General features: G+C 44.9%; 1 protein-coding gene across 1 annotated transcript in view; it reads left to right on the top strand.

Annotated features, from left to right (window-relative positions):
* LOC144822741 (uncharacterized) overlaps positions 1-26071 on the top strand; it is a 2085503-nt gene that overhangs the window by 1896333 nt on the left and 163099 nt on the right. The window contains exon 106 of the mRNA XM_078680596.1: positions 19197-19366. Coding sequence (XP_078536722.1) covers positions 19197-19366 — 170 coding nt within the window. The remainder of the gene's footprint in view (positions 1-19196; positions 19367-26071) is intronic.

Raw genomic sequence — 26071 nt, 5'->3', positions numbered from 1 at the left:
ACAGTCTGCTCCACCTCTGTATGTATGTTTATCCCCAAATTCTTAGTGATGTTGTTACACCACATCAACGTGAATTTACACTCCCACCTATAGTGCTGGGTGTCAATGGAAAAAACTGCCAACTTACTTCAGTTTATACCCAACCCCGAATACCCTCAGAACTGGATAACCTCTCTAGTTAGAGGCTCCAAATTTTCTTGAGGGTGCTGGACATACAATACGACATCATCCTCATAGAGTGATATTAGTAAAGGTCCAGTTTGAAATTGAAGCCCTCTGTGTAAATGTCGCTCTTGTAATTACCTAACTAGGGGGTCTAATGCTATGATGAAAAGTAACGGAGATAGCCGGCAACCCTGCCTAGTGCCGCGGGTACGCTGAAACTGGGAGGAGCGCGTGCCAATCAGCCTGAGTCTGGCAATGGGTGATGTGTAAAGCAAGGCTGTGATTTTTATGAAGCCTTTCTTCATTCCCCTCCTCATGACTGCCAGGAAAAAGGGCCACTCCAGGGAATAAAAAGCCTTTTCCGTGTCCTGGAGCACGGTGGCAAAAAGTGTTCAGAAGTTCAGGGATGTGGACCGGTGTGGTACAAAGCCCGACTGGACTGGTGAAATAATCCGATCAAGCAGCAGAGCCAGTCACAGTGCTATCATTTTTGCCAGAATTTTATAATTAAAATTTAATAATGACAGTGGCCTGTATGACCCTCAACGGAGTTTGTCTCTACCAGGTTTAGGAAGCAAAATGATCACCGCCTCTCGAAGGGTGGGGGGCAGTACCTGTCGCTCCAGAGCTTTGTTGTATACCTCAAGGAGATATTGAGCTATTATGGACCTGTAGGCTTTATAAAAGTTACCTGTGAACCTATCAAGGCCTGGTGCGGTCGAGCCATTCATGGCGATCAATGGTGCTAATGATTTCTACCGAGGTAAATGGCTCCGCCAAAATTTGTTGCATTGCTTTTTCAAGCCTCACTAATGCAACTTCAGCTAGAAATGTATTATGATCATCTTCACAGTGTGTTATGCGCGACAAATATAACTGAGAGTAGTAGCCCAGGACTTTGTCCCGAATATACGGAGTGCCTGTAAGTATCTGCCCCTGTGAGCAGTGAAGCAGCGCGATACATGGTTGCCCCACAGAGGGTCTCAATAGTCGCGCCAGCGTATGGCCAGGTCTCTCACCATAGGGGCGTGCTGTAGCATATTTGCTCAAAAAATGTACCTCACGTTCCGCGGCCTCCCTGAAGCGTCAGTCTGCGGCCCTGCTGCACCGGGCTGTGTCGCTCTGCCTGTTCCTGATCCAATTAACCCAGTTGCTGCTCTATGCGTTTTAGTGTGTGCCTCAAGTCTCAGAGATACACACTTATCACAGATACGCCTTAAATGCCTCCCAAAGTGTGGCCCAGGATTTAACCGACCCATTATTTATGTAAAAATATTTGATAATTGCGTCATGGAGATCCGCATGGAAGACGTCGTCCAGTAACACCTGATTAGGGAACCGCCACTGTCTCTCGCATCCCTCCGTATGTCTGACCCAAAGAGTCAACACCACAGGGGACGGGCCAAGAGGGTTCTGGGTAGATGTTGAGATGCCCTATACCAAGATGGGGGACACTAGCCAATAATCCAGTCTTGTCCAAGTGCGATGTGGTGCGGAGTAATGTGTAATGTGTATATGCTGAGTCCTCAGGTCGTCAATGATGCCACACATCTATGAGTTCCAGTAGAACCTGACGCGCCATCACGTGTAGGATCTAACAGGACATTGAAGTCCCCGTCCATGCAAATGTAATCAACATCTAACTGGAGAATTTGTCAGTATATAGCGTGAAAAAAGTCTGGATCATTGACGTTAGGCACATAGATGCAGACAAAATCTATCTAGCATCCCATTAGGTGCCCCACCACCATAGCGTACCGGCCTTCACCATCAGTGTGAACCCTTGAGAATTGGAAAGGCAAGCGCTTATGTATGAGAACAGCAGAACCCTAGCGTATGTGCTGTAGTTTGCAAAGTATCTGTGGGGGCCCCAGGAAGTAGCAAAGTGTGTCGCCATAGTCTTCGGTAAGTGCGTTTCCTGAAGAAACGTGATATCTACCTGGTGCTTCTGTTGTTAGTTGAACACCTGCTTCCCTTTCCTACTGTTCTTTAAACCCCTAACATTCCAAGTAGTAGCGTTAAGTCAGAGAAAGCTGCCAATTTATCCCAGGTCATCATTTACGTGGCCTGTAAATGTGTCTGCGCGTGTTACTTGCAGAACTTTGTACCAGCTACATTGAGTGAGTAGAGGGAATGGCAAGAATGCAATGAAACAACTTACAAACACCCACTCCACCCCCTCCCTTCCATGCACTCCCAGTAGCAGGGACAAACCCCGATTGCCTAATAAGTAAAATGCAACAGAAGACAGCCCCAGATAATGGGGAATGGGAAACTGTGTCATGCATTCTAAAAAGTATAACAGATCCAATGTGATACACACCTGGAGCCTTGCCACCCTGCCCAACTTTGTAACAAAATAAATACAAATAGAAATGATCAGTCCGCCTGAAGAGGGAAAGTTCAGTGTAAGTTTGACCAACCAAATAGAGTCCAACCGTACAGGTCACTCCGAAAAAAACAGTTCCACATTAGCTGCCGATCGCTATGCGGAGGAGAGCCCCTGGGATGGTCTTTTCCCTGAGTGCCACCCGCACCCTTGTAGTCACGGCAAAACTCTTGTGCTGCTGTAGGTGTGTCAAACTCTGGGGATCTTACCGTAATGTCTACTCACAGGCGAGCTGGCTAGATCATTCCGTACTTAAGACCTAGGTTGAGGCGAGTGGCCTTCACTCTAGGGAAGTTCTTCCTTGCCTCATGAACCGTAGCAGTGAAGTCTGGGAAAAGTGTGATCGTAGCTCCCTGCCAGGACAGAGTGCCCGTCTCTCGTACTAGTCGCCCGCAGTGTCCCTGTTATGAAAGTTCAGGAGGCAAACTATGATCGGTCTAGGTGGGGTGCCACTGGGCCGAGGTTCAAGTGTGCGGTGCGCCCTCTCAATAAGAAATGTGGATGTGAAGGCTTCTTTTCCGAATAGGTTTGTGAGTAAGGTTTCCACAAAAAGATCCATGCGACTGGTATTAGTGGACTCGGGGATGCCCAAAATGTGCAAATTGTTGCGCCTACTTCTTGCCTCCAAATCTTCCTTCTTCATGACCACAGACTTCAGGATTTTCTCCATTCGGTCCAATCTCTTGACTGACTATGTGGCCTGTCTTCTAGAACAGACACCCAGCCTTCCCCAGTGTCTAAACAGCGCTGATCTACGTCAACTCTGGCACCCATGGTGTCTAGGAGCTTCTCCAAGGAGTTGAAGTGGCCGTCCAGGGCATGACATTCTGCTCGCAGTTCTGTCATTATGGCATCCGAGCTCGGAGGGGCACTCTCTGAGCGAGTAGTCTCCCCACCCCCTTCTGCTATGTTGGAGCCAGATTCCGCGGATGAATCGCTGGGCTTGGAAAATTTAAGCTCTGCGCACCCCTCGAGATGTCTAGTGGCCACAGAAGCACAAGAAAGGTGAGTAGCACACGTTTAAAACCAATATCCAACCAGGTTATTCATATTTAGCAGGGGGGAAAAGCATCAATACAATCACATGCTCCCAGCTGCCCTGCACTGCCAAGATCATCAGGTCATATGCATCAATGCAGACTTTGTGGTGCAATACGCACTGAAGCTCTGGTAGGAGTCGTAGTATGTGGGATGTGATGCAGACCCCTGCGCAAATATTCTCACTGACTCACGGGGGTCGGGACGCCACACCAGGAGAGCATTCAACAGACCCTCACTACACAGTTCAATACATGCCGGCGCCACAGGTATCTCAGCGCCAGCCTCCGCAGCATGCCAGTCTTCCCAGTCCACACTCACAACCAGCCGAGTGGTTGGCCCCCAGGCTCGCCCGTGGCCCCTGTCACCACGGGGCCTCCGGTAGCTGTGCGGGCCATCTTACCTGAGCAGGCGATGGGTCAACAGTGCAGTGCAGTATCCCTCTTCGGGTCATCCGCCCCCGCAGCGTCACAGCCTCTGGGCGGCACCAGGCCTCCAGGCCGCGGAGCAGGCCTTATCGGAGAGTCGCCCCAGATGACGCCGGCCTCCCAGACCAGGTCGCAATTTATTTCCTTGCACCGCGGATGGTGCACTTCCGTGTCATAGGCTGATGGTGCACTCCAGGGCTCAGGGGGCTCCCCAAGGCGCGTAGATGTGTCATCTGTTTCACAACATCGGCACCTCTTCTCTCCGGAGGACACCGCCCTAGCGAGGGCATGAGGCCGGCGCCGATATGTATTCTGGCGTTCTCCCCCTGGCCTCAGGGGGAAACTGCTCCAGACGCCAATTGCTCTATCTCGAGCGCTGCCATGTCTCTTGATGTTAGGGTGCCCGGAACTCCAAGTGGGAACTCAGCGGCTTTAGATTCTTACTTCCGTAGACAGGATGGCTCAGTATTTGCGCAGGTGAGGCCAGGATATCAGGCATGATGGCGGAGGTTCAGTGCTAAGGGGCTATCTTGGTCTGTAGCCTGGCCATGCCCCCACCCCACCCTACCCAGTTGCAATAAGCCAAATGATTTTCCATCCACTCTGCCTGATAGGGAGCCTAAGAAGATGGAAGCATATGCAAAGAAGGTTTTTTCTTCAACGAGTCTGGCCTTATGTTCTGTAAATACTTCCTGTTTGTTGGGAAGATATTCTCATGCTTTGTGGGACAGAGTTGCTGAGGTTTTACCAACAATACCAGAGGATACTCGAAAAATATTGCAAAGTTTGGTTTTGGATGGGCAAGATACTGCACATTTTTCTATAAAATCTGGACTGGATAAAACAGATTGTTTGGGAAGAGTCTTAGGGATCAGAGTGGTAATAAGAAGGCATGCTTGTATCCGTAAAACTGGGTTTTTAACTGATGTCCAGCATTCTGTAATGGATTTGCCATTTGATGGCTCAAGACTGGGGAGAAAGTAGAAACTAAGGAGAAACTACCAGTGAGAGAATTAAGGAGGGCGGCGTCATCTGGGGCGATGCTCTGATAAGGCCTGCTCCGCGGCCTGGAGGCCTGGCGCCGCCCAGAGGCTGTGACGCTGCGGGGGTGTACGACCCGAAGAGGGATACTGCACTGCGCTGTTGACCCATCGCCTGCTCGGGTAAGCCAGGCTAGCTTGAATCCAGTGGCACAGCACAGCGAGCTAGGGACCCACGTCCGGGCATACCTTCGGCCACTTAGCGCGAACATAGCAAACACAAGATGATGGATGGAGTGCTGAAACCTTTCAACCACTCACCCCCAGTCACAGATCTGGGTTTAATCCATCATTTATTTGCTCACTATGCGACCCCAGGCTGGACCCAGCCATATGCAAATCATTCTTAACCCCGTTCCTCATGGGAACAGTCCATCCTAAAATGCCAGGTCAGGTCCTCCCTGGACTGGAACCAAGCATCCTGGGACCGGTTTCAGGGTATTACCCATCCTCTGCCAGGCTAACTTGAATCCAGTGGCACAGCGAGCAAGGGACCCACGTCTGGGGACATCCTTGGCCACTGAGTGCGAACATAGCAAGCACAACAAGATGATGGATGGAGTGCTGAAATCTTTCAACCACTCACCCCCAGTCACAGATCTGGGTTTAATCCATCATTCTTTTGCTCACTATGCCACTACTGGTTGGACCCAGCCATATGCAAATCATTCTTGACCCTGTTCCTCATGGGAATAGTCCATCCCAAACTACCTGTCCTTCCCTGGACCGGAAAAAAGCTTCCTGGGACCGGTTTCGGGATATTAACCCTCTTCAGCCAGGCTTTCATCATTGTTCTTTTGCTCCCTATGACACTCTAATTTGGACTCCAGTGCACAGTTTGTCTCAACAACAGCCCCAGTCCCTGTCAGGAGATTGGTAGATGATACCTTCAGAGACAGAAACTGTACATACCAGCAGTAAAGCAGTCTAGGTAGGCATTTAAAGGATGTGGTCGAGGAACAGGTCGACCATATTTTACCATACAAACGCAACAGTCTGCCCAAACACCATCAGTAGGGAAAGCGCTGGATAGCGGAGGGATACACATTACTATTCCCACTCCAGTGAGTGCAACAGTGGGGAAAGTGCTGGATCCTACAACAATAAAAAACAAAAACATCAACATTTTAATTAAATTTAATTTCCAATATTATCATAATTATTATATATATTTAAATATATTATTATTAACAAAAATAATAAAAAATCATTAATTACACATTAATTAACACTATAATATCCACAACACACACCTAACATTAATTACACAATTACAATTACTAATTACTAATTAATTAATGGAAATTAATAAAAAAAGGTTAATAATTAATCAATAAAAAAATTATTACTTATCACCCTTCACACCATTTACACATATAAACACACACCTAACATTAATTAAACAATTAACATAATTTATTAATTGAATAATTGAAATTAATTAACAACTAATTAATAACCTATTATTAATTAATCAGTAACACATTAATTATTCAATACATTTTATATATTTAAATTACCCCTATAAACCCACAACCTGCTATGGAACTAAAAAAGCAAAATAAAAAAATGACTACTATAAATTATTATTTAAATCTATATAAATTAATTACTTCCTACCCTATTCCCCTCTAAAGCCACAACCCTCTATAGTACTAAAAACACAAAATTAAACTTAAAATAAATTACTCGTAACATTTTAAAACATATAATAGAATGACTAACAATTCTCATTAAAAACACTAAAATACATAACATTATTAATAATTCGATATTTTTGTCAACTATATTTTTGTAAACGATATTTAAAACGTTGATGTTTTTTAAATCAATATTACTCACCTGTCAGTGGATATTCTTGTCCACGATATTTTTGTTGTTGTTATTTCCACCTCACGATATTTTTGCAGCAATATTTATATCCCTCAATATTTATACATCGATATTCGTGCTCTACACCATCCATAACAGTAGATGTTTCTGCACCCAGGCTAATGTGCTGCAAAGCTAAATACATATAAGGTCCCAAAGGCGGGACTGATTGCATTGCAAATGCTTGTTTGATGGGGTGCCCCTCACCGGCATACATGTGCGTTTGTTTAATAAAGGCTTCCGTGAGCCAGCAAGCTGACAAGCTTTGGAGATGCACCTGTGTGATTGTGAATGGTACTGAGACCTGTGAAGTCTTTGGCAGGCTTTCCAGCAACCCCAGATGAAATCGCTTTTTGTTCTCTACTGATGAAGGATGAAATCCAGAAACACGTGTCTGGAGATGTGCAGCACTATCTGCACCAACTTTGGTGAAAAAAATACAGTTAATATTGAAGTAAGAGCTAATTGTGTCCTGCATTTACCACAATGCAAAGGGGCAAACTGTGCTGGTCTGTGAGGCAGAGCGCTCTCAACCCCCCTTCGGATTGTGTCTTTTATGTTTTTCATGCTTGAGGTGTCGGGATGCAGGAATTCAACAAGAAGGGTGGTGTGAATGTGCTGAATGGATGAGTTGACAAGGAGGTCCAACATTTGCAAAATTGTACACATAATCTTCAGGATGGTTTGATCAAGGTAGAATGCCGTTTTGTGACCTAAGAGAAATTCTTTATATATCAATAAAGTGTTTTATCAATATATAAAGAAGCTCTAAGTTGTTTGAAATACTCCCTGGATCTCCTAAATAGAAAGCCCTCAATTCTTTGTTATTGGGACACTGATTGCTCTGTGGTAAGCTTACATGAATCTTAAGCGTCCTTAACTATTGTTAGTGCTCAACTCCGGCACCATAGAGAGATAGTAAACAGTAATTTAACTCACTACAGTCAGAATTTCTCCCAAAGCTCGTAAATGAGTCAGCATTTGTAAATGCATGCAATATTATATTGATGGTGACAGTTGTTGTCAGTTTTATTAGATGTGGGCCCTGTAGCTGCAGGAGGGTGTTGCAGGTGATATAGATAAGACCATGAATTGGTTTACATTTTCTCTCAGTCAACAAAGGGTGAGAACTAAGGAATTGGTTTTGTTTGGTCCCCTTTGGCATTCCAAAGGGTTCATAGTTATAACCACTTCTATTTAATGTCCATGTAGTGCCCCTCGTGGTTCTGTGGTAAGGAATGTTGACTATACTCTGTGATTTTGGCTTCTGCTGCCACTTGAGGCTGTACACCACATTCAAATACACTGATCTGATACCAGGTTCACTGATGTGCTTTCATCATGTATGATAACCAACACAGAGGGTTAGGTGCGGCAAAACAGGCTGTTGCTGTATAATAACGGATCACTGACATAATATCGACCACAAAAATATAGGCTTTTAAAATATCGACTCCAAAATATCGACTCCAAAAATATCGAAGTCCTATCTACAAACAGGTAAGTACAAAAATATCGAATCACACATATCGTTTAAAAATATGTACTTTGTAAAAATATCGAATTTATTCAATTTCATGTAATATTAAAAAAATATTAAAAATAAATACTAAAATATACTTAAAAATACTTAAATAACTTTGAAATTATTAAATAATTAATTTAAGTTATCAAAAAAAAATAATACAAGTTTATTTGTTAAAACATATATATATATTAACATAATATTATTAAAAAATATGCAATATTATTACCGTAGCATAGCAAGAGTGTTAAAATTACTATTCCCACTCCAATGAGTGCAACAGTAGGGAAAGTGTTGGATAGCGTAGCGGTAAAAATTACTATTCCCACTCCAAAGAGTGCAACAGTAGGGAAAGCGTTGGATAGCGTAGGGGTAAAAATTACTATTCCCACTCCAGTGAGTGCAACAGTAGGGAAAGCGTGGGATAGCGTAGGGGTAAACATTACTATTCCCACTCCAGTGAGTGCAACAGTAGGGAAAGCGTTGGATAGCGTAGGGGTAAAAATTACTATTCCCACTCCAAAGAGTGCAACAGTAGGGAAAGCGTTGGATATCGTAGGGGTTAAAATTACTATTCCCACTCCAGAGAGTGCAACAGTAGGGAAAGCGTTGGATAGCGTAGGGGTAAAAATTACTATTCCCACTCCAGTGGGTGCAACAGTAGGGAAAGCGTTGGATAGCGTAGAGGTAAAAATTACTATTCCCACTCCAGTGGGTGCAACAGTAGGGGAAGCATTGGATAGCGTAGGGGTTAAAATTACTATTCCCACTCCAGTGGGTGCAACAGTAGGGAAAGCGTTGGATAGCGTATGGGTAAAAATTACTATTCCCACTCCAGTGGGTGCAACAGTAGGGAAAGCGTTGGATAGCGTAGGGGTAAAACTTACTATTCCCACTCCAGTGAGTGCAACAGTAGGGAAAGCGTTGGATAGCATAGAGGTAAAAATTACTATTCCCACTCCAGTGGGTGCAACAGTAGGGAAAGTAAATACTTCATATATTATTTAAAAATATATAACTTAATATCTATAAAAAATTAATTAAAAGTAATTACCAATTTAATATAATATAATAATTAATCAATTTAAATTACAAATTAAAATTAATTATTACAATTAGTTACCTATTAATACAAATTAATTACAAATTAACAATTAATTAATTAACAATTACAAATTAATTAACAATTAATTCAAATTAAATACATTTAAATACATTGATTTATTTAATTAATTATAAATAAATTACTTCCCACCCTATTCCCCTATAAACCCACAACCCGCTACAGAAAATAAATTAGTAACATTAACATAATTAGCAATTAATCAATTAAATAAAATTAATTGGCAATTAAAATGTAATTAATTAACCATCAAAAATTAATTACCAATTAATTCTAAATAAATACCAATACATAATTTTACATATTTAAATAATTATAAATAAATTACTTCCCACCCAATTCCCCTGTAAACCCGCAACCCGCTACAGAAAATAAATTAATACAATTAATTAATTAGCAATTAATCAATTAATTAGAATTAATTGCCAATTAAAATTTAATTAATTACCAAATATAAATTAATTAACAATTAATTAAAAATGAATACCAATAAATAAATTTACATATTTAATTAATTATAATTAAATTACTTCCCACCCTATTCCCGTATAAACCCACAACCCTCTACAGAATTAAATTACGAAAAAATTAAAACAAAATTAATTAATTAAAATAAATTATAACATAAATACACACTTTTCACACATATAATAACATAAAAAACACTATAAAAAATTCGATATTATAAAAAATTCGATAATTTTCATAACCTATATTATATACTTTGATTTTTTAACTTTCTATATTTTTAACATTCGATATTACATTACTTACCTTAAAAATAATATTTTTGATGTCTATATTCTGTCCATATTTTGACAGTTTACCATAATAACAAAGCCAATATTTTGTGACCGGTTCAGAGTACCTAATTTATGATATAATTAAATATGACCAAGGTCTTGATATTAGTTCTGATGTGAACTCATCCTTTTTCCAAATAAATCTGTTTAGAATAATTGTGACATTCTTCTGATAGAGACTTCTAGCTGGAGATTCCTAGTATTTGGAATATTCCCAAGACGTCATACTGGATCCAGAAACCTTCCAGCAGTACCATGCACACTGGTAGGTGGCACTGCTTGGATACACACTGACGGTGTTTTGCTCTGGAAATGACATGTGGTGCCACCCCTGCGCTCTGACGTCATATCCTTTCTGTCATTTCTTTCTGTGCCCCAGATCCGGAAAATCCTATAGTCCCTTTGCGACTCCTATTACATCTAAAAATGATAAAACAGTTTTCAAGGGGAATGTCACCTCCAAATGAGAAACTATCTCAAACAAATGTGTGACAGACCCTCAACAGGTTTGTCTGTGGTGCCTGGGGTCTAGTGATGACTCTAGAGCCTGCAGTGACTGCACATCAGTGAAGCCGAACGTGACCCGAGACCTTGAGGCTAAACCCTTCATCGCTAAGCACCAGAACACTCTGTGCCAGGACGGCTCCAATTCGAAAGTTCGATCCCTGTCCTGTTCTAGATACAGAAGTCACAGGAGTCATTCCAGAGGTTGGTCTTCATCACCATCCCAGTCATTGGGTAAGAAAAAAAATAAAAGAAATCTAAGTGAAACTCTGCCCCTTCCCACCACTCTCTATCTCGCATGAGACAACGCTGAGACGGGGCCAAATTGTGTGATCTCGCTCCAGAAGTTGGTTGACATCAGAGCGTAGCCTCCAACTTGTTCTGGCATAACCCGAGTATCTGGGGCTATCTGCCACACCAAAGCAGATAGTTCTGCAAGGCCATGCTTGGAGCCTTTGGATCCTTGCTAATGACATTTGACGTGCCTTTGGGCCCGATGAGGCTGAGGCCTTCCATCTGTAATACTGCAGTCAGGTTTGCCCTTGGTGCCGATTGGGTCCTCTGAGCTCACCAAGGGCCTGTCTGTAGTTCCAGGTGCGATTCCCCCTTCAGCGCCACAGTCCACATTGGTGCCCAGAACTTTGACACCATTGGCAGCTCCATTTACGCCTGAAGATAAGATACCTATTGTACTCTCTGACTCTGTATTGGGGTCAGTTTTTTTCTTGACCGGGGCTGTTTCAGGCTTGGCCGAGGCACCGCTTCCGTCACCCGAGCCTTGACAAGGGAGAACACATACTCTGCATTCCCCGTTTGGCACGGATTCGGACAACAAATATAGCAAGGATGATGAAATTGGCCAGCCATACCATGAAGAGAATTAGTACGAGGAGCTACAATAGGCTAATAACCTTTATAACTACCCTGAGTCGGGGCTCCTCTTGCTGCCTGCTACTGAGGAGAGTTCTTTTTACGCCATGGTAATGTGTAGGGTGGCTTAAGTACTTGATCTCCAACTTCTCACCTTGAGGCCAAGACCAATGCTCTTACCGAAGTGTTTGAGCCAGAGCAAATATCTACTATGCCCCTCTTACCTTTAAACGAGACACTTTGCTGGGGGCATGGACCAAACCTTGCTCTGGCCCCCTGGTCACTGCCAGATAGCATAATGCCACCACCCTGCCCCAGTTCACCTAAATTTGTATCTCAGCACCCCTCCCCTGAAAGATTGCTGGTATAGGCGCCTGCTAGCAAAACTAACCCCAGCATGTTCCCAACTACTTCCCGACAATAGGGATTCAGGGAAAGGTTCTTCTCAACCACCAGCTTTGCACTTTGATCTGTAAATGCCAGCCGCCTGCTGAGGTGCTATTTCCACGTCCTTTGGATTCAGTTGCTCAAGTCCACCCAGGTGTTCCTGAAGATCTCCAGCTTGATCAGGCTATACAAGATAGTTGTAACATGGCCAAGTTCTTAATTTGTGGTGGCTTAGGCGCCACTGATTCTATTGTGTGGGCCATTGACACCAGTGTTGCCATTCACAGTCATGCTTGGCTGTGGTCCACCATTTAATCAGGCAATGGTCAGTCATCTCCCATCTCTCAACAGTCCAGTCCAACTGGTCTGGCCTGTTTAGGGACAAGGCAGACTCCACTTCACAAGCGGTTCAAGGATAACAGGGCCACTGCACACTCTCTGGGATTATCTGCTCTGCCTCACCAGCTTCATCAGCCCTACCTAGTCTTTCGCAGTTTCAGCAGAGGTATCTCACACCACTAGCCAATCCAACCTCAACAAGGCACCTGGCAGTTTCACATTTGAGGCCGTGGTGTCTACTGCCAACACAGTCAAGGTCAATGGGCTGCCCAGTCCACTACCTCCTTACAGCTCCTCCTGCAAGCCCCTTTAATTTGCTCTTAGTTTACTACAGGCAAGCAGTGGGAGTCAGGATCCAATGATTCTTGCTGGGTTCACAGGCCATAACATCAGACAGGGGGTCATGAAAATTGTTTCATTCTCTCTCCACCGCACCTTCCACCATCCCCCCAGCAACTGATGGGGGACCATCTATGCGTTTTACGCCAGGAAGTACAGGCCCTTTTGGCTAAAGGGGCTATCAAGAGGGTGCACATGCAGGAAGTAGGACGTGGTTGTTATTCCTGCTACTTTCTGGTGCCCAAGAAGGACGTAGACTTTATTCCTATTTTAGACCTAAACCCTCTCAACGCCTTCCTACAGAAGAAAAATGTTTAAATACTGACATTGGCCCAGGTCTTGTCTGTCCTGGACCCTGGAGACCTGATGGTGGCATTGGAACTACAGGACACCTTTTGCCATATCCCTATCCTACAGGCCCATCTCCGCTACCTGCGGTTAGTGGTGGGACAGGAACATTTTCAGTTTGTTGTGTTCTCCTTTGGCCTCACCAGTGCCCCTCATGTGTTAACGAAAGTGATGATGGTGGTGGCCGCACACCTTTGGAGGTCATGGGAGCCTGGCTTCCCCTACCTCAATGACTGGCTGTTGAAGGTGGGCTCGCCCAGGCAGTCATCAACCACCGTCAGACTACTGCAAACCTCCTGTCATCTTTGGGAATCACTATCAAAATGCCGCAGTCACATCTGACTCCTTCTTAGACATGCCACTTCATCTGAGCCAATCTGGACAGAGCTCGGTTTCGTGCTTTTCCCATAGAAAGAGAGTCCTGGACATTCAGGCTGGCCATTCAGGCTATGATCGTTTTCTTTGACCTCAGTCCTGGATTTCAGTGAGACTGCTGAGACTGTGTCCTGGTGGTTGAGCATTCTATGTGGCATATGCAGGCTTTGCAGTGAGATCTGAAGTCTCACTGGGCACAACATCAAGGGGATCTCCATGAACACGTTCAGATTTTAGAAGAGACAACATAAGATCTGCAGAGGTGGTCACTAGACCATGATGGGTCAATGGCAGACACCCCTCCCTTCCCCGCCCAGAGCTGACAGTGGTGACGGACGCATCTCTTCAGGGTTGAGGTGGCCATCTGGGAGAGGTGGAGCTCATAGGCCTCTGGGCACAGGTGGAGTCCCAGCTCTATATCAACCTTCTGGAGCTGAGGTCCCTCTGCTTGGCATTGATAGCATTCCTTCTATCCATCTAGATAAGGCTAGTAGGTACTCACGAACAACACTACTGCTGTGTGGTACTGCTGCAAATAGGGCCAGGTGGGGTCACGGATCTTGTGCCAGGAGGCCCTGCACCTTTAGGAATGGATTCACTATGGAATCTTCTTGGTGGCGAACCGCCTTGCAGGATCATTGAATACCAGGGTGGACGAGCTCAGCCGTTATCACCTAAAGAATCAAGAGTGGCACTTACACCCAGAAATGCTGCAAGAAACTTGCCTCGATCTGTTTGCCACTGCTGAGAAAATGCAGTATCGGCTTCTGCGTTTTGGAGTTTCCTAGGCTTCTTATGCTAAAGGACGTGTTCTGCCTTGATTGGAACTCAGTATGCCTGTATGCCTTTCCAGTGATAACACTCCTGCCCGAGATCTAAAGAAGGTCAGGACTAATTGGGCACAAGTCATACTAATGGCCCCAGATTGTGCACAATCAATCAAACATGGGTTTGTTAAGCCTGACTACTCAGCCGTAAGGGTCTCCAGGCGCTGGGGGTGGAGGGTGCAGGTTCCAGTCCATCAAGGTGGGGGTCTGTTGAAGAGCCAGGTTTTGAGGTTTCTTGCAAAGATGGGGAGCAATGTGGTCTGTCTGAGGTGGAGTGGAAGGGCATTCCAGGCTCTGGCCACCAGGAAGGAGAAGGAGCGGCCTCACGATCTGTTCTTTCTGGTGCGGGGGATCACGGTGTAGGAGAGCTGGGCTGATCATAGGGTCCATTGGTGTGGAAGCAGGAGGAGGAGACGGAGTTAATCTTGTGGTCCAATTTGAGCTCGGAGTCCAGGAGGATTCCGAAGTTGTGTGCGTGGCCCGTTGCGGTGGGCGGGCGTCCGAGGGCGGAGGGCAGGGGGCAACCAGGCGTCGTTCCAGCTGGAGTGGTTTGGTCCCATGATGAGTACTTCTGTTTTGTTGGTGTTTAGTTGTAGGCAGCTGTTTTTCATCCATTTGGCGACGGCTTCCAGGTCTTCTCGAAAGTTTTGTCTGAAGGTGTTGGGTTCGTTGGATAGGGAGAGGATAAGATGGGTGTCGTCTGCATATGAAACAATGTTCAGTCTGTAGGTTCTGACGATGGGGTCGAGCGGCGCCATGTAGACGTTGAAGAGCGTAGGGCTGAGGGAGGACTCCGCAGGTTGTTGTTGTAGGTTCCGAGAGAAAAGGAGGGAGTCTGATCCGCTGCGTTCTGCTGGAGAGGAAGGAGCAGATCCAGTCGAGGGCCTTGTCCTGGATCCCTGCGTCACGAAGTCTGCGTATTAGGGTGCGGTGAGAGACTGTGTCGAACGCCACTGAGAGGTCGAGGAGGATGAGGACTACTGTTTCTCCTTTGTCCAGTAGAGTGCGGATGTCGTCTGTTGCGGCGAGGAGGGCAGTTTCCATACTTTGGTTTTTTCTGAAGCTGGATTGGGAAGAGTCGAGGATGTTGTGCTCTACGATGAATGTGGCGAGTTGGCTGTTGACAGAGCATATGGTATCTAGAACTCCTGGGCTTGAACATCTGTCCTCCAATTAGGCTGTGCCTCCGAGAGGACTTACTATCACAGTAACAGGGCAGAGTACTGCATTTGTGCATTTGCAAGCTGGATGCAGAACTCTACTTAGAGATTTAGCATGGACAGTTGAACACCTTTCACCTGGTTGATGATGCCTTGGCATCCAGCATCTCTCGACAAAAGCAGAATACACCAGTTGTTGGGACAGATTTGTGGTTTTATGCCATGCCTGGCTTATAGAACCCCTCTAGGCACAGTTATCTTTGTCCATAAGCTTAGCAAGGATTTGCTCTGCACAAAGTTAAACAGTACCTTTTGGCTCTATCAACCCTTTTGCAGTTGCCGGATCAACCCTCTTTGTTCCAATCTCTGGGTGTTATGCGTTTTAAAAAAAATATTTACAATATGTGTTTCCTCCCTCACCCTTTGTGATGCCACAGTGGGACCACAACTTGGTCCTCAAATGTTTAATGTACACTCTGCTGAGCCACTTCACGTCTGTTCCTTGCAGGTTCTCATCCTTAGACAGTGTTGGACATCGCCATAACAGTGGCACAGTGTGTGAGTGAGTGAGCTTCAAGTTCTTTGTGTTAACCTGCCATACACCACCTACTTCCCAGTCAAATTGGTTTTGTGGACATGTGCATTTGTCATGCCTATAGATGTGACATCAGTCCACATTGGTCAACATGTCACCTTGCCGGCATTCTGTGCTCTCCTTACCCTGCTAAGGAGAAAAGGAGACTTTATCCTAAAAGAGTGCTGCACTTTTACATTGATCATGCCAACGAACAGCATGTAGATGATCAGCTCTTAGTGGGGTTCTCTGGAATGAAAAATCCAGTGCTGTGCAGAAGAGAACCGCATCCCACTGGATCGTGCTCTGCATTATGATCTGCTATCTTTGGCTAAAAAGCAGCCTTTTGAAGGACTGCATGCTCATTCTATTAGGGCAAAAGCTGCTACCACTGCATTAGTACTTGGAGTTCTTGTTCTGGACATTTGCCAAGTAGCTACATGGGCGTCCCTTCATACATTCACTAAACATTATTGTCTAAACAGTCAGGTTTGCTAAGAGGGGCATTTTGCCCCCTCAGTTGTGCAGGACTTTCTGGTTTGAGTCCATCCACAGACTCACATCTATGTAGGTACTACTTTTGTCTGTATTCAAAATGTGAGGAACCTGTGGCTTGAAGTCTCTATCAGAAGAACTAGTTACTTACTTTTGGTAACTCTCTTTCTGGAAGAGACTCTATCTAGTTGCAGATACCTCACCAACCCGTCCATCGTCCCCTTCTGTGATTGGACTCTATCCATTAATAAGATCCCAAATTTAGGAATCTGCACACTGGTCACACTAGTTTGCTTTTGGGGGTCTTCGTCTGGGGGAGCGGACACACTCAAAAGTAACAGATGTCAGCACGTGGGAGTGGCACCTATTTAGGCTCTGTAAGTTATTTCCAAGCTGAACGGGGTCACTGTGGAACTGCACAGTGCCATCTACTGGCACACGTAGGTACTGCTGACAGGTTTCCAAACCCAGTCTGATGATGGAGAATATTCAAAAGGTGACACATCTGCAGCTAGAGTCTCTACCAGAAGGAGCATTACTGAAGACAAGTAACTTGTTGATCAGGTTAATACACTGCAAAAGGTCAAGAATCCTGAAAGCATCCATATTTGCAGCCTTCTCAAGATTCAGACCTTTGATGGTTTTTTAAATTTTATGTGAACAGATTTGTGCAGTGCTGTATTTTCATTAATATGGCATTAAAGCGGTGTCAGGGTAGGTTCCTCCAGGTCTGATTTACATGATTCTGTGCGAGTAAGGCGTTTACCTTCTGTCTCTGCAATGAAGGGCAGAATCGTCAACAAGATCCTGTGACGAGTCTTGAAATGTGCATGTGGCCTGGTTCACAATAAACCAAGAGACACTTCCCTGCATAAACGCTACGAACCGATGACCTTGAGTTATATGTAGTAATATCGGTTCTTCTAATGTTTTGCATCTCTGTGTTTGTGAGTGTGTTTTTAGGTCAAGCATTCAAGACCTCTTGCATGTACTTTAGCATATACTTACATATTGGTTTATACTTATATGTGTATGTACTTTGTGGGTTGTGGAGATCAGCACTAGGACTTGTCTGCTTCCGCTTAGGGACTTTTTTTCTGTTCAACTTCCTCCATTTAACTGTCTTAATAGAAAAGAACCAGTAGAGGTCAGTAAAATAGCCGAACTGCTTTCTGCCGAGGGACTTTTTTTAAAAAAAAAAATTTCTGGCAACTGCCTCTATTAAACTTTCTTGATAGAAAACGACCAGCAGAGGTCAGTAAAGTACCAGGATCACTTTAGCATCTCTAGATTCCAGTCCATAGAGATTGTCTACCATGAGCACCCATAGATAATAATTTTTTTTCAAATCTTGTACTTTCAGTGATATGACTTTATATTAAAAACGGAGCTTTGGACTATAACATTTCCCGCTGAAAGGCAATTTTTTTCTCCATGCGTTTCCATACCTAGCGTATCATGCAATGTGGTGCTTACTTTCCCTTCATGTTAAAGAACAGTAGATGTTTCAGCACCCAAGCTAATGTGCTGCATAGCTAAATACATATAAGGTCCCAAAGGCGAGACCGATTGCATTGCAAATGCTTGTTAAACTGAGGCGGATGCAGCCTGTGCAATGTTACATCTTGTTTTTGTTTTTGTTTTATTACCACCTGCTGGGCGTTCCTTGGGATTATTCAGTTTGTTGTTTTGCACTTTGAAAAACAATGTCAGAAACTTATTTGAAAGATGCTCAGGTGGTGGCATTTCTTTCTTGGGAGAGGAGAGTGTTCATTAAAGGTATGCCGGTTGAGGACATTACTTGAAGTGTAGGATGAAAGGAGGGGTTTTGATGCAGTGGGAGGTGTTTGTGATACAAGGCAGTGTGGGTCTTTGTGGGTGAAGGTTTCATTGTCAAGGTGGGGGGAGCTGAGTAATACTAGGAAAATGTAAAGGAATCTCTCTGATTTAGCATGACTGACTCCACAAGAAAAGGAGAGACGTTGTTTATGTAACGCTTCCATTTCTAGCTCCAGTGAGGCTCAAAAAGCACAACGTGCTTTAGTCCTGGTGCCACAGCCAGCCACAGTGATGCAAATCACCACAAACGAACCTGTGGTGATTTGCAGCACTGTGACTGTGGTGTTCATCTGCGAGGACCTGCAGAGCATTGAACTAGAGCCATCGGGGCAATTATGGAAAGTCCACCTGACGATCCCCTCCATCTGCTCCTCCTCATCTTCTTCCTCGCTCTCCTCCACTTTATTCTTATCATTTATCCTCTTCCTTGACCTTCCTCTCCCTCCTCTTCTTCATTCTCTTCTTCCTTCGTTGCGTGCCTCTTCTTCATCCTCCCCCTTCATCTTATTCTTTCTCCTTGCACTTCTTCTCCCCATTCCTATGTATTCTTTAGCTTTCCTGATTCCCTTTCCTCTTCCCCTTCATCCCTCCTTACTTTTTTCTCTTTTCCTCTCTCCTTCTCTCTTTTTCACTCTTGTCCGTTTCTATTTTTTCCTTTCTCTTTTTTCTCTTTTGATGGTTGACAATACATTAGTACGCTATTCTGCTGTACAGAGTCATGGATTAATTGTGTAAATGTTTTTCTTTATTTTGTAGTTGTGTGTGGCCAAGGTGCCTCTTTTCTGCCCGCAGCCAGTCCAGCAGTGGCATCTCAAACGGGTGGCAATCATCCTAAACCCAGAGCCTGGGGTCTTCTTCCCACCAAAGCTGAACAGCTTCGCGAATTCGCGCCCAAGGGACAGAAGACAACACCACGTGGCAATGAAGTAAGTGATGTTAGTCCATCCTGAGCAGTTACAGAATGTAGTACACTTGACCCAGCAACTTGCCTTGTGCGTAAAAAACAGAACTGGAAGTGATAAGTGAACTGAGGTGTCATGTAGTGAACACTGCGCTGTGATGCCGCGATAAGGCCATATATGCTTCAACTAGATTAAGCTTCTCCGACGAGTAGTTTATGAGCTACTGGTAGCTCCTTTGCGTAGCTCTCCTGTGTGCAGCCCACTCTACTAAATTATAAGATTGGCTGATTTAATATATTTATACCAAATCGAAAAGCATGTATTCGAGATAAAAACGTATGTATTTTCAGAGCTCTTAAAATGATGTTTAGAAAAAAATGGTTGAATTTCCAAAATACTTTTAAAGCAAAGTGATAGCTCATGTGGCATTGGGGAGACTTATTACTAATACTATTACCTTGGTGTCAGTAGCATTTAATCTACAGCTGTAATGTACTACCTGTGTAAAAGGGTTCCAAATTGACAAAGACTTGTTTAAGTTACTGCTGGCAACTCTGCCTGATGCACTGAGGTAATCACTGTCTGTAATGTTGAATAGTGTGACCACTAATATAATCTTGTCTGATGTGGTTGCTATTGCAACACTATTGATGCTATTACAAGCCCAACAATATTAGCAGCTCAGGAAATTTTTCATTGAACATGAGTATCTCTCCCTTGAGGCGGAAAGCCGGGGGAATCTTACTCTACCTTGCCACATTTCTTGAAGCCACAGCACGTTTTTTGATTTAAGAACTACGTGCATTTTAAAGACTGTATAATATTTTAATGGTGTTTTTTAAATTAATGTTACCTCGCGGGTGAGATTTGCTTCGCCTCGAGGTTCCACGCTTAGCTGCCAGGCACAGCGCGCTGCATTCAGGCGCCCTGACCTCACCTGACCCTCCGCAGTCACCATCTTGGAGAGGGAAGGTCAGCGCTGTAGTTGCTCGAACCCTCCCGCCCTCCCAGGATATTTAAGGCAGGATAGAATTGTGCGCGAGTAATTTGCTTTGTTTTCTCCCTTGAGGCGGAAAGCCAGGGGAATCTTACTCTACCTTGCCACATTTCTTGAAGCCACAGCACGTTTTTTGATTTAAGAACTACGTGCATTTTAAAGACTGTATAATATTTTAATGGTGTTTTTTAAATTAATGTTACCTCGCGGGTGAGATTTGCTTCGCCTCGAGGTTCCACGCTTAGCTGCCAGGCACAGCGCGCTGCATTCAGGCGCCCTGACCTCACCTGACCCTCCGCAGTCACCATCTTGGAGAGGGAAGGTCAGCGCTGTAGTTGCTCGAACCCTCCCACCCTCCTCTGCCCAACCATGAATAAAGCCATGGGATCATCCCGTCCGCGCCCGTCTCCGCCCGTCTGCGCCCGTCCGCGCCGGGACCGGGCCAAGGGCCACGACCCCTGTCCCTAGCCCTAAGGTTCTCCACAGGGTTTACTCAGATGCCGCTTTGCGCAATCTCAGACCGCCGGTAAAACAGGCTTGTACCATATTCGATTTGAGCAACACGGTAATTAAAGCTGAAAGGTGTTGCCCACATTGCCAATTCACAACATCAAATAATTGTAAGAGGAATCGCACAAAGCCATACATTAAAGTTAAGAATGTTGCTATGGCCCTTATCAACGCACGATCCCTATGTAAACATAGCCAGGAAATCTCCGATCTAATAACGGATTTTCAGCTAGACATACTCTTCATTACGGAGACATGGACAGACGACCCATCTGACCCGGACGTAGTCATTGCAACACCTAGTGGTTACAAAGCCTATAGACAAGATAGACCCAGAAAGAAAGGTGGCGGGATTGCCATTATAGCTAGAGAAAAGTTTGAGGTCATAGTTACTCAAACACCGGATACCTCATGTGAGGCTTTGATGTTTGTAATTAAACTTAGCCCGCATTTCAATTTCAAGGGGCTACTTTTATATAGGCCCCCAGGAGCCAAGACAGGCTTCTTAACCAGCTTGAGTACAATTTTAGAATCTCTGGCCTTAGAGGATTCTATCACAGTGTTAGGTGACATGAATTTTCACTTAGACGATAATAACCATAATGAGACACAGGCCCTCATCTCTGATATGGAAACCCTGGGGCTCCAACAATTGGTTACATCAGCCACTCATCGAGCGGGACACATTTTAGACGTCATTTTTTCCAGTGTCCAGGGGCTCCAGGTATCGGATATTTTACCTATGCCATGGACAGATCACTACGCGGTTTTCTGTACCTTGGCTATAAATAAAATGCCAGCAAAGGTCATCACTCCCCCTGGGCCAGTTTCTTTTAAAGCATGGCACAATATTAATCAGTCAGACCTAAAAAACCAGCTGGACAGTACTCGCCCTCTAATCACGTCTGACTCAAATATGGCCACACAACTATTCCAGGACTGGTTGGGACATGCTATGAATCTTTTGGTTCCCACCAAGTCAATATCTAAGAATAGATCTACCCCAACAGCACCGTGGTATACTGATGAACTAAAACAACAAAAACAACAGAATAGACATTGGGAAAGACAATGGAGAAAGACTTACAACCCAGTGAGCAAGACGCGATATAAAGACTCACTGGCGGTATACAAAACCATGATTATAAAGGCGAAAAAATCTTTTTACCAGACTCAAATTGAGCAGGCAAAGAACTCCAGCAAAAAACTATACGACATCACTAAATCTCTCCCAGGCAACACCCCTGACCTGACCCCACCCCCTTCCGAAGACATGTGCGACGCTCTGGCCAATTTTTTCTTATCAAAGGTCGATGACATCTATCAAGCCTTCACAGCTAAAACCACTCTTATAAAGGCCACCTCGGTTATTCCGGCGGTCCTAAAATCCCTGTCAGTACCATCTTGCACTGGCTTCAGTCCACTAACTGAAGATGACATATCAAACATTGTTTCGACAGTTAAAACTGGATCCATGTTGGATCCTTGCCCACTGTCGGCTCTTTTACCAGTGATGGAATCAATTATACCGGTTTTGCCGCAAGTATGCAATTCCATTTTGCAGTCAGGGATATACCCCCATAACTTAAAAACTACATTGCTCAAACCACTCTTAAAGAAACCTGGCGCGGATAAGACCGAGTTAAAAAACTACCGGCCAATAGCCAGTCTTCCTTTCATAGCCAAAGTGGTGGAAAAGGCCATGAATATACAATTATCCGAGTATATCGAGACACACAGACTGCTAGATGACACTCAGTTCGGTTTTCGGAAATACCATGGGACCGAGACTGCCCTCACTAAAGCAGCTGATGATGTCAGATCAATAAGAGATCAGGGCGGGACAGCAGTCTTGGTATTGTTGGACCTCTCGGCGGCTTTCGACACGGTCGACCACAGTATATTGGTCGACCGAAAAGATGGGCATCTCCTCCATGGCAAGAGATCTCCTCGCCTCCTTTCTTCTAGATAGAACTCAGGACGTCACTCTTGGACCCTACCAATCTGCCAAGTTGACTCAGCCGTGTGGGGTACCTCAAGGCTCATCCCTGAGTCCGACACTGTTTAATATCTATTTGTCGGACCTTGCCAATGTCATCAAGGCACATGGGATGAGCCTAACCTCCTACGCGGATGACACACAACTGGTTATGGCCATAAGAGGTGACGGAGGGGAGGTCGCCCAACGCTTCCAAAATGGACTGATAGAGATAGGAGAGTGGATGGCGGTGAACTGTCTCAGCTCAGAAAAAACTGAGGTTATGATTTTTGGACAACTGTCACCGCACTGGCCCTTCTCTTGGTGGCCCCAAACGTTTGGTGCCCCTCCTAAACCAGTGACCAAAGTAAGAAATCTGGGAGTTATTTTTGACGACCGTCTAAATTTCATGGATCATGCCAATAAAGTGGCTTCTATAGCCCACTACAAACTTCGCATGATTCGGAAAATAAGCCCCTACCTCCCAACGACTGCCATTAAAACACTGGTGAGTTCTCTGGTCCTCACATCATTGGACTATTGTAAATACCCAAGTCAGAGTCATAAAAAAAATGCAGACGATACAAAATGCGGCAGCCCGCCTGCTCTTTGGTATTCCTAAGTTGGCACCTATATCAGACGCAATTACAAAACTCCACTGGTTGACGATTCAGAACAGAATCAGATTCAAATCACAGTGTATAGTTTATAAGGCTCTAAATAGGCAAGGCCCCCATTTCTTAACAGACCAGCTGTGTCCATATCAACCATCTCGTCTTCTTCGATCCTCCAACAGTAACCAATTGACGGTTCCTCGCACCAAGACAGTCGCCTGGGGAGATCGTCGTTTTGTGGTAGCAGCTTCCAAACTCTGGAACACCCTGCCTCAGGACATAAGAACATGTCCCACTTTGATCCAATTTCGCAGAAAACTGAAAACATGGCTGTTTACCAAATAAGTTTCATTTCATGGGGCACCGTGTTAGAGCAGTTAAGCTAAGTATCATCTGTAGCTTGCAAATTAATCAGCGCCAAGACACCTTCGGGTATATGTTGCGCTTTATAAATGTCAATAAATAAATAAATAAATAGTTACAGAAAAAGTTGGAGACCCCTAAACTATATGTAGGAAGCCGACGAACTGTGGCCTCAATGCAGATTACATCTAGCCCGTGACTAGTACTCACCCACCCTCCCCTCCCCCCCCCGCTCTACAGTAGCAGCTCCCATGTCCCTTGAGATTGAGGTCTTTACAGTACAGGTCAAAACTTAGCTATTTCGATGTAATACTCAGTGCACTCAGGCTTCATAGTTAAAAAATCCCTGTTCGGGCATTTCTTTAATGGCAAATCTCTTATCATGCAGTAATCGTAATCTGGAGAATGAGGCAACTGATTAATGATAACGTGTCTCGGTGCGTTCTTATATAGTCATATAGTTGTATAGGTGTCTGTTTCTGCATCCTACTCACCGGTATTTAATCATTCATGTTAACCATGCTGTGGAGCAGTGCGACGGCTAAATATGAGCCACCCTTCCTGCTCCATCATGGCCTCTCCTTGGACACTGAATACATTCCTATATGTCCCCCTTTCCTCACAGTACTTGGGCCACCCTTAGTTCCAGGCTGCTCGGTGCCCCTACATCCATTTGCAGGGTGCACACTATAGGGCCTGTGCTCATGTAATGATTGTTTATCCAATCTCCCTCGCGATCCCATCACGCTCTTAATCAGAGCAGCTTCACTAGCAATGCTTTCGTACCACCACTCTGATCCTACGTCTCTGTTACTGCCTGCTCAGAGGTCACTGTCTTCCACTAGCATTCTCTGGCCCCGCCTGCATCACTACAGCATGAATACATATTCATCCTTGTGCACCAACCCTCCCAGAATGACCATCCTGACTTTAAAGACCAGCTTCAGGTCATCTACTACATCTGACTTTAATAGGGGGTGCTCAACCCTTCTGTAAAAAAATATTCAGCACTGACCACTTTGACTCCCATGTTACCTGCATCTACTTTACAGCCCTCGTTATAACCAGGATTGGCCCAAAAATACTACAGTGTCCCCCATCATGCTGTCACCAACAACTATTCCACTCTCAGAGTTTCTGAAGAGGCGTCCTCTGTGAGAAGTGGGATGTGATACTGAGTACCTGCAGTGTGAATGAATGAAAATACATTTATAATGTGCGTACAGCTGCTCCTATCGGGAGTGTCCAGCCCTAACGCAATAAAGGTATCTGCTAGTCAAATTGCAACTCTCTGAAGAGAAAGGTTTTAAATCTCTTTTTAAAAGCTGATTCGAGTTTAGTCTCCCAGAATTGCATTGCTAAAGCATTCCGAAGCCTGGCTGCCCATACCGAAAAAGATCACCCCCTTAATCTGGCTATCTTCTAGTGGAGAAGTGTGGCTCACCGGTTAGAGGAGGCAGACCTGGACGCAGAGGTCAGACCCGGGACCAGGGTTCAATTCCCGACGCGGCAGGGTCTTGAGCTCAAAAATGTCCACGGACTTAATAATTCTCGCCTCGACGCCTACTCGAATCATGGGTTCACACTCTGGGCAATAGCTTGCTTAATCTCCACAACGGCCCCACCGCGATCAGATGCCTGGCTTTCACCTTGGGGATGCCCAGTAGGGGTTATCTCGCAGGAAAAAACCAGGACGGGTTCCCAAAGCAAGCGCCTTGAGACCTTACGGTGAAAGGCGCTATATAAGAACGTATGATTTACGATTTATACTCTCCTTTAGCAGGCATAGCAAGCTCTGGTTTGCAGACCGAAGTGCCCTATTTGGAACATACGGTTTGACTCCATCCTGAAGGTAGGGATGTCGACAAGGATGGTCTGTCCTTTGGGGACATTCAGGGTTAACCGAGCTTCAGCTTTTTGCACCAGTTGGAGTTTATTCAACAATGTGTCTGAAGCCCCTAATACAACGCATTACCATAGCCGAGTCTGGCTTAAATGAGGACGTGAGCAATATCTTGGTGTGTGTGTACCGGCAGATATGATAGTCTTTTCAAGGTTTTCAAGGGATTTCAGTACCGAAAAACGAGTGCCTGTCAGAGCCTGGACTTGTGGCTTAAATGATAGGTCCTTATCAAATTTTACACCTACATTTTTAACCACCTCATCTGCGTTTGCGGTGTTCCCAAATCCTGTAAACCATTGCGTGCGTCGGCCGGCCGCCGGCCATCCCACGTCACGGTGGGCATGTTTCGGAGGACGGGCGGGGG

This window comes from Lissotriton helveticus, chromosome 3_1 (genome assembly GCF_964261635.1).
Source record: "Lissotriton helveticus chromosome 3_1, aLisHel1.1, whole genome shotgun sequence".
Lineage (NCBI taxonomy): Eukaryota > Metazoa > Chordata > Amphibia > Caudata > Salamandridae > Lissotriton > Lissotriton helveticus.
Note: the sequence above shows the minus strand (reverse complement) of the source record. Positions and strands in the feature narration are given on the sequence as shown.